The sequence below is a fragment of the Ostrea edulis genome, chromosome 1 (assembly GCF_947568905.1).
Source record: "Ostrea edulis chromosome 1, xbOstEdul1.1, whole genome shotgun sequence".
Lineage (NCBI taxonomy): Eukaryota > Metazoa > Mollusca > Bivalvia > Ostreida > Ostreidae > Ostrea > Ostrea edulis.
The window spans coordinates 66,689,806-66,699,806 of record NC_079164.1 but is presented as its reverse complement, the minus strand read 5'-3'; the positions used below and the strand labels follow the sequence as shown (position 1 = coordinate 66,699,806).

The 10,001-nt window shown below is 33.5% G+C and overlaps 1 protein-coding gene across 1 annotated transcript; it reads right to left on the bottom strand.

Annotated features, from left to right (window-relative positions):
- Positions 1-360: 360 nt before the first annotated feature.
- Positions 361-7,009, bottom strand: LOC125646766 (UBX domain-containing protein 10-like). Its single transcript, XM_048873292.2, has 5 exons — positions 5,508-7,009; positions 5,001-5,179; positions 4,130-4,551; positions 3,104-3,286; positions 361-2,432 (listed from the first exon to the last, which is right to left on the bottom strand). The coding sequence occupies exons 2-5, from the start codon at positions 5,162-5,164 to the stop codon at positions 1,801-1,803; spliced, it is 1,401 nt and encodes a 466-aa protein (XP_048729249.2). The 5' UTR covers positions 5,165-5,179; positions 5,508-7,009; the 3' UTR covers positions 361-1,800.
- Between the last annotated feature and the right edge of the window lie 2,992 nt (positions 7,010-10,001).

The following is a 10,001-nucleotide window of genomic DNA, read 5'->3' as shown; positions in this document are numbered from 1 at the left end:
CACGAAATGAGGCTACACTCTGGTATGTCACTTTCCTATGTCTGACCTACATGTAGTAATTTAATTTAAAAAATACTAATAATTAGATAAATACGACAAATAATAACTGGTATTATAAACAAGTTATAAAGTTTTAACATTGATTTTTTTCCCCGCATGTGATTTCACAAGTGGATTTTGATATCAACTTTTTTAGATCACTTTCAAAATCTTCTTCTATAAAGGTATGGTTTAAAATTAAGCAAATTTTATTATAAATGCAAATTAGTTTGTGTATACCACCGACACAGTTCTTAATTATAATGAATTAAAATTGAGAACATTTACATATCCCAATTTTTTGTCAGTAATGAACTCATGTTGTTTCCATGTATTTTATTTCTTAATAAAAGCAACGTCGACCTTTCAAATTGACATAAAAACCTATATATTACAAAATACGAATACAAAGTCTAAATGTCTAAGCTGTTTTGTATTATGGGGAACATAAAAATAATGGAATCATGTGGTCATGTCAGTATAAGGGTTTACTATATATTACCTTAAAGGTTTCCATTGTTTATATAAACCTCCATAATACAAACAGATGCACATTCATTCCTAATGAATTCTCAGCAAATGTTGGAAATATCACAGACCTGAAATATCACTTTCTGCCCATACCATATATATAAAAATAATATGATTTAAGTAAACAAGAAGTAGAGACCCATGGAAACAAAAGATAATATTTGTCCTCTTTTCAACAGAAAACACCAGAAAGCATACACCCCAGTCTAAAATACAGTAATTTACCAATTAACATATTGGACATTATAAAAGTATTTACATTGGTACACACTGACACTTCCATTACTATCTGTTGGCACCAGTGCATGTGTACCATTCTATACACACACAGTGTGAACTAATGAGGTACATTTGTTAAATTTACTATGAGATCTAAGTTGACTATACACAGATATTACTCTGGCAAAAATGCGTTATGACAGTCTTACAGCATCTTCGCTAGCCAAGGATTTACGATCCACTGATCCGCTTCTCAAAGCACAGCGTAAACTATTGGCTAGGGAAGATGGTCTTACAGGGGTATGGCATTATTCAGCTACTATTAATAACAAGTACTTTAAAACAAAATAATAAAAAAAGAAAGAAATATGACACTGGTACAAATATTTGCATTGTGAGTAGAAAAAGAAGAAGCAACGAATAAAACATGGTCTAGAGCATGCAATGCAAGCCCCAGGGTACTGATTAACACACTGGACTGTGAAACAGCATTTAGTGTTATGCATAACAATTATTTCAAAGAAATAAGATAAACAAAACAACATCTTTTGACAAGTTTGTCGCACCTTTTTTTTTGTTCACAAAGAAACAACCCTGCACTATATATGTGGAGAGAGAGAGAAAGAGAGAGAGAGAGAGAGAGAGAGAGGGGGGGGTGTACTGCAAAATTAATAATTTTGGTGGGGGTGATTTTTGTTGTTTTTGTGGTATGATCATACACCTGCATAAGCAAGAGAAAAGTGAACTACAATAACGAAGAACAGTTCTTTAACAAGAAGATCAAATTCCCAACTACATATTTATGTTTCACAAACCACAATAATTTGACCCCACAAAAATATGCAATTTTACAGTAGTTTTTCACAGCAGATTTTTCTTTAAATTGACAAGTTTTTATCAACTTTCATTTTACAAGTATTTTCATTCCATACAATGTTACTGTGTGTACTTAATTAAACATGTATGCCTTGTCAATTTTTGTGCAAGTAGAGGTTAGCGTTTTAGTTTTTTCTATTCCATCTCCTCCAGGTATAGAATAGTCCTGTCCTGAATCCCAGACTCGCCTACTTGTTGTGTCAAGTCAGTAAACACTGCCCGTGGGGCATTACAAGCCAGTCTAAACTCCGCCAAGTCCATTCCACTCACATTTTCTGCAAATTTTAGCACCAGATCCATTTTTTCCACCAACCTGAAATACCGTTGATGTCTTCGGCCATCAGGTAGTCTTATGGCTAACAAAATCCTCACTTCTGCATCATCAGGTTCTCTTGGGAGGTCGTGTGGTTGGAACCCATTTTTGCTAGACAGATCTATTTCTTTAGTTGAATCAGGGTGTTCTAAACTTTGCTGTCTGTAATGGGTACTTTGTTGTTCTAAGCTTTCTCTTCTGTTGCTCAGTTTTTGATCTAAACTACCTCTTCCATCACTACCTCTTGAAGTGCAATGTTCAGATGGATTTTCAGAGTCTTTTTTGTGAAGTTCGATTGAATAACTTGTTTGAGTTCTTTCACCAAGCCCAAGTGTCATAACCTGGGCCTTTTTGGAGATGTCGTCCGTGTCATCAGTAGTAGGTGATGTAGCCCCAATGGCAGGAAGGGGTTTGTACTTTGAGAGTGATGATGGGGGTCTGAGTATTGGTGTATCTACAAACAACATTGAATTTTCAATTCAAGATTTTCGTGCCCTTTGTTATACTGACAGTACAATAAATGAAATGTGAATATTTTTTTTCTCTTATAGGAACATATGCACATTCCATGAATTAATATATACAGATTGGATTCAGGTATTGTCAACCCATAATGTTTTTGATTGCCATCTTTATTTCGGTCACATATGCAATTGCTTGACAAGAAAAAAGTTTTAGAAATTTTTGTTTGTAAACATGACACTACATCATTGTCAAGTAATTGGTAGCATAAACATACAGAACACTAATGTACTGCTTTTTAGACACAATGAGTTTTCAAGGCCAGATCAGATATTAAGGACAAGATAAAACTAAGCCTAGCTGTCATGTGACACACAGCATAAATCTTTATTCTGTGATTGATCATTCGAACAAAGTTCTATCTTTTTAAGATGATCAGTTCCTATCAATTTTGGATATAGAAAGTTAATTATTTTTTAAAACAAGTCTTAACCACTGCCAAAGAGTGCATTTGACCTCTTAATATCCTGGTTTAACAGACTCTCATTTCTCATCAGGTTTACATCTCTTAAACTGATTATGTACAACTATATGTTTGAATTTGAACCAGAATAGATGTGGAAACTATGTCATCTCAAATTCATTTACCAAGATGATACATACCCACAGCTGAATAGGTCTGTTGGGACTCTTGTTCTTGTCTTTTCTTTCTGCCACTCTTCAATCTTTTTCTGCTGGACTTTGGACGGGTGGTTGGGGGCTTATCTCTGGGAGTTGGATGCCAAGAATCTTCCACACTAAAAACATTGGATTCCATTTCAGGAGAGTTTGTTCTTTGGTTGAACTCTTCAAAGAGATATATAAAGAATATCATTAATGACTGGTGTCTCTCTGCCATATTGGCCATATGGTATAAAACAACATTACCAATAAAGAAAAAGTTCACCAAATCTGTAATTCAATTAGATTGTTTCTAAAATTATCATTTTAAATTAATAATTGTTAATGATTTGTTTTTAAGATCAAAACCAACCTCTATTTCATGTGTGAATTAAAAAAAATATTTTCCACTTTAAGAAGCTAGCTTAAAATGTTTTGCATTTGGGCTAATCATTTCTATTATTGCATTATTTATACAGTCGGACTATCTTTAACATCAATATATCAATTACCATGGATATATCAAAGTGATTTGGAAGTACCGTCTATATTTTCTTTATGTATTTTCACCTCAATATCTCAAACCATTGGATATATAAAAGTTTTTCCCAGCCCTATTATGTTTGAGATAATGAGGTTTGACTGTCAATGTAGGACCAATGCCATGGATATAGAAAGCTGTACACAGGTTTTACTCAAGAAAAAAAAAACACAGTAAAAGTTACTTTAAACAATGTTTCTCCCTTTGGTGGCAAATTCCTATTTGAGCTTTGAATCCAAGTAAGAATTGGCTTTGGATTAATATAAGATCAAAACCTCCCTTTGATGATAGAATATATCTATCCTGCATAGATTTAAGATTCATTATGTTGATTTAACTTTAAATTTTTATCCAAGATTATAATAAAGGACTGAGTGTCTCTTGAACAGATACATGTACATCCAAAATAATATGACCCTTCTGAGCATCTAAAATTAAGTTTGAGATTTAGTATGAAAATCAAATCACTGCACTGGAAAGTATCATACCAGAATGCTGATTATTGTTGTAGATACTTTGGTCACCATATCCATGGTCAGGATGTTCATAATTTGATAAGGATCCATAATGCCTGTCCGCTGGAGAGGAACCATAACGATGATCGTCATGCTGAGGAGAAACCGAGCTGTACCGTCTATCACTATGCAGAATATCCCCTTTCCTCCTGGAAGAGGGTCTTTCATATGGGGTGTTCTGAGGAGATTCATGGTTTGTTGGGCTGTAGACTAATGGACTGTCTCTGTGAGGCCGGTAACCTCTTTGTGAGTGAGGACTATCTCTGAAAGCAGGAGAATTTCTCTGCTGCCGAGGAGACATATGCCCTGAGATAAGACTAAGTGGATCATCATATTCTGGTGTTATCTGTCTCTCAATCACATGATTCTGTCTTGAAAATTCATCATAATCCTCTCTGAAACATGATTTAATACAGTGTCAATTAATTGTTACAAAAACATGCAGTCATTACACTTATTTTGTATTAATGATTTTAAAATGATGACAAATTAACACAAAGTAATACATAGTAATACTCTCACTACAGATTTCAATCATTATAAATCTATTTTTGTTTTGTGAATAAGAAAATAATGGTTTATAAAAAAAAATAATCACAATATTGTTATTCTTTTTTTTTAAATGTCATTTTCTATGATGTAGATATTAAAAAATGAAAGTGTAAAAATGTCAAAACTGAATCATACTATAACTGTTCGGGTCTGATGCAAATCTGAGAAATGTCACTCCTTCCAAATGTTTGACGAAGAAGAAACTTTTTGTTCTGTTCTATTTTTATTACATGAATTATCAACGATGAATACCTTCTTCTTATAATGAATTTGTGTAATTATATATCTTTACCTATCGTATGTTTCTGGCGTAAATCCTCGTCGAGATCCTGGTCTTCCATTCTCTTCAGTCTCATCATCTATTAAGTGTTCAATCTGTCTACCACCCCGAGAAGGGGGTCGTCGGGCTCGAGAGCGTACACCCCGACTGGTTGTGGGTCGTTCTGCATCATCCATCGGTATCAGAAATATCTAAAAAAACATTGTAGAAAGTGGTGATATTTTCATTGCTTGGATATATATATATATATATATATGTATATATATATACTATATATATATATAATTAGCACCTTCATTGTTTGCAAACTGTTTGCCGTGCACCAAGCCAATATTTAACATCTAATTCATGTTATGTACCCATTAGGCCTGCCCATAATTCAACTGATCGGGTAACATGTACATATGAAGTAACTGATAAACCCATCTACAATATTTTTGGCTTGTTGACAGTTTGGTTAAAAAGGTCATGCAAAAGAGGGGTTTAGTGCGCACTTCAAGAGCTTCGTTAGAGTTTTACCTGTATTTCTGGTTGTAAAATACACCGTCAACTCTTGTGATAAAGCGCATAATGAAGCAACATTATATTTTTCAACTCTTCACTCAAAGCGTGCTATCTACCATGACGACTGCTTTTCCTTATCCGCCATATTGTTTACATTTGAGTTTCGAACAAAACAATAATCGATTGGACAAAATTTCATTGTTTTCATCCATATAAAATATTAGGCCTAGTAATATCTCTATGAACTAGTAATATTATTTTTGTTTTATCATAGTATAAATTATAATTGTAATGTAATTTAAACAAACAATTAATTTTTCACAGTCTCGCAAAAAAAGATACATATACTATATTAAACCAGTATTGAAAAGAAAGAAAATTTCCGGAAAAATGCAACTCAAAACACGAGGACTTCCATGGATAAGTGTATGTTGGTCATTCATATGGTTGCTTTCTGATTGCTTGAAGTCAGACAAACTAAAAAGGTTTGAACGTTATATTCACCCCTATGAAGGTGCTACATTTTGAATATGTTTTTCAACGTTTTTAATCTGTGTCTGTTTGCAATTTTTATTCTACATGTTTTAAGAATTCGGAATAGCAATCAATAATAAAGAAATATTAACATAAATGAAATTGTGAAAACCAAAAAATATAGAACCAGAGTTACCAAAAGAAAAAAAAATTGAAATTATAAACGGAAATAGAAATAGCAAAATGCCATTGCTAAAACAAAAATAAAAAAAAAACTAGACACGATCTCGTTGCGAGCAACGAGTAGGTCTTCCGTCCGATTTGTTGATGCACTCGGAGTTAAAAAAAAAAAAAAGACAAATGAGTCCCAATTTAGTTTCCGACTTTAAGACACTTTAGCTATAATCAATTTTTCATATCATAAGCTTCTGAAGCAAAGTTGCGGTGAAATTCGTTTGAAATTCGACTCTCCAGGCGAGCCATAAGGCCCGCGGGCCTATTTCTTGATGTCATTTGTTAGCCCTCTATAGACTCAACAACTTTAGTTCTATATGTCTTTACAAAATATTTACCTGTAAAAAGTTATTGAGATCGACCGATATCGACAAAAAATCGACTCTACAGGCGAGCCATTAGGACCATAGGCCTATTTCTTGATATCAATCGATAGATCTCGAGAAACTGAACAACTTTTGTTCAATATGTCCTTACAAAATATTTACCAGTTACAAGTTTTTGAAATCGACTGATATCGACAAAAATCGACTCTACAGGCGAGCCATGAGGCCCACAGACCCATTTTTTTTATATTGATCGATAGGTTATGACACATTGAACAACTTTTGTTCGATAATGCTTTTCAAAAAATATGTCGTTTTAAAGATATGAGGCGTCAAATATTTACGATTTTGGCCCTTAAAATCTCTAATTACGTAACATATGACCTACTTTTTGATTTGATAAGATCAAGCTCGTTGAGATGAACATTTCCGCTTCTACAACTTATTATAAAATATTAATAGTTTCTGAGATATTCTCAAAAACATTTGGACCCTTCTGAACCCCTAATTTAAAGGGCCAGCCCGTTTTGCTTGATATCGTAAGAAAGGCCTTGTCATTTGAAACATTTTTTGCTCAACAAGTATTTAGAAATTCTTTACCGTTCTCGAGTTATCTCTACAAGAAATATTTAGGGGCCAAACTGTAGCTCCCTAACGGGGCCACATAGGGAAAAAACGAAATGTACATATTGTTTAGATTATCATTCTGAACAACTTTTGTTCAATAATGCTTTTCAAAATATTTGTCGTTTTCAAGATATGAGGCATCAATTATTTATGATTTTGGCCCTTAAAATCCCTTATTACGTAACATATGACCTACTTTTTGATTTGATAAGAACAAGCTCGTTTAGATGAACATTTCCGCTTCAATGACTTATTACAAAATATTAATAGTTTCTGAGATATTCTCATAAACCTTTGGACCCTTCTGGGCCCCTAATTTAAAGGGTCAGCCCCTTTTGCTTGATATCGTAAGAAAGGTCATGACATTTCAAACATTTTTTGTTCAACAAGTATTTAGAAATTCTTTACCGTTCTGGAGTTATTTCTAGAAGTAATTTTTAGGGGCCAAACTGTAGCTCCCTAACGGGGCCACATAGGGTAAAAACGAAATATGCATATTGTTCAGATCATCATTCTGAACAACTTTTGTTCTTTATTGCTTTTCAAAATATTTGTCGTTTTCGAGATACAAGGTGTAAAAAATTTATGGTTTTGGCCCTTAAAATCCCTTATTACGTAACATATGACCTAAATTTTTATATGAATAGATTTGGATTGTTGAGATGAACATTTTTTGTTCTTTGACTTATACCAAAATATGAACGATTTTTGAGATATTTGATCTAGACTTTGAGCCCTTCTAGATCCCTAATTTAAGGGGCTAGCCCCTAAATCTTGATATTTTCGAAAAGATCTCGTAAATGTGCACAACTTTTGTTCTACATGTCTTAACAAAATATTTGCAAGAAAAAAGATATTGGAGATCAAAGGTCAAAAATCGCCGAAATCGGCGAAAAATTTTGGCATCCATTTTTTCAGGTCCAGGCGAGCGTTTAGGCAAATCGCCTCCGGTAAAATCGAATCCCCCACAAATCTTCTAAAATGTTTACTCTATCTTGTGTAGAAATTTCAAGACTCTAGCTTCAAAACTAACGGAGGAGATGCGTGGACAACAAGGCCCTTCAAAAAGTCACTAAAAGAGAGATAACTCCTGACCGGAAGTGACGTCAAGCACGAAATTTTGCAAGCAAAGTCTCGTCCCCAAAAGACATCTTTCCTGAAAATTTCGTGAAAATCGATCGAGAAATGGCTGAGAAAAACGCGTGTACTACCAAGGAAAATAATAATAATAATAATAATAATAATGAAGAAGAAGAACGCGAACAATAATAGAAAGGTCTTCCGCAGGAGACGGAAGACCTTAATAATAATGAAGAAGAAGAACGCGAACAATAATAGTAAGGTCTTCCGCAGGAGACGGAAGACCTTAATGATAATGAAGAAGAAGAACGCGAACAATAATAGTAAGGTCTTCCGCAGGAGACGGAAGACCTTAATAAAAACCAAAATATTAAAATACAGAATGTAAACCCAGAGATATAGAATAAATTAAAATTAGAAACAACAATGTTAAAAATAAAAATGTGAAAACAAAAATATAGGTTTGATATATTTACATTTCTGACTTTTGTTGTTGTTGGTATTCTTATGAAAGAGCCTAGATACATGCAGGAGAAGAAGCAATCTCTTGCTGTGTCCTTCAATTTGATATTAAAATAGATAATCGACGAAGTTTTATCTAATCCCAGTGAACTTGAGATAAAAGACACCAATATCTTCAATAACTGTTTCATATTTGGATATTTTATTGAACTTAGGTGTCAACGGCAAACTAACGAAACAATTTTCTGACAAAGATAAATTTAATAGCTTCTTCATCGTCATCTACCATATTCATGTAGCAATATTCCATCATCACCTGCATATGGTATTTCTGTTTCTCAACCGATTCGATACGCGAAGGAATGTTCTGCATGTGATCCATTTTTAAATCGAGACAAATATTGACAAATAAGATGATGACACAAGGGTTTCAAAAGTCAGCGCTAGCATTTCGCAAATTCTATGATCGTTGTGGTGATCTAATTTGCAAGTACAAGCTTTCACTGAGCTGTCTGACATAGGTCGTTCTTTACACACTGATTTTGGTTATGAATTACTCCGTTTACCTGATCAAGATACAAGGCTCACGGTGGGTGTGACCTGTCAGCAGGGGATGCTTACTCCTCCCAGGCATGTGACCCAATCTCTGGTCACAATTATCAATAATTGTATAGTATTCATTGATATCAATAATTTGAATTATTGACAATAATTCGAATTAATGATATCAACGTATGTAGTTTGAGTCATTGATACCAAGAATTCGAATTTTGATATTAATGCATGTAAAATGAATTAATATCTGATATGAATAATTAGAATAATTAATATTAAAAAATGTAACATCAGCGCGTTTGTGAGGAAATGGCAATCATTGCAATTTGTAAAGATATCAAAGGCAAAAACATTGGAAATGAAAATATTTCCTAAATGACACTGTGATTGATACATTTAATTCATTGAATAAAGCGAAATATTGAGATCGGTAAAGTTGGCTACTAGTAAATGGCTACTTAAAAAGAGAAAAATTGGCTACTAGTAGCCAGCTACTTGAACCAGGAAAGGTTAGCTACTAGAAGCCAGTTACTAGTAGCCAGTAGCCAGCTACTAAAAGTAAGAAAAGTTAGCTACTACGAAATTTAAAAGTTATAATTACTGATAGCCAGCTACCAGATAAAGTTACTGAGTTTGAAAATTATTATCTATCAGGTTTATTTCTAAAGGAGTCGTATGAAATTTCATTGCTATACAAAATTCGAATAAACTTTTCCAGCTGAGTGTTTACTTTGAAAATGATTCGGATTGA

Coding starts and splice junctions, on each gene's coding strand:
- LOC125646766 (XM_048873292.2), bottom strand. CDS start 5,164: ATGGATGATGCAGAACGACCCACAACCAGTCGGGGTGTACGCTCTCGA. Junction 3,287..4,129: donor CAACAATAATCAGCATTCTG/GTATGATACTTT, acceptor ATCTCTTTGAAG/AGTTCAACCAAAGAACAAAC. Junction 2,433..3,103: donor ACAGACCTATTCAGCTGTGG/GTATGTATCATC, acceptor TGTTGTTTGTAG/ATACACCAATACTCAGACCC.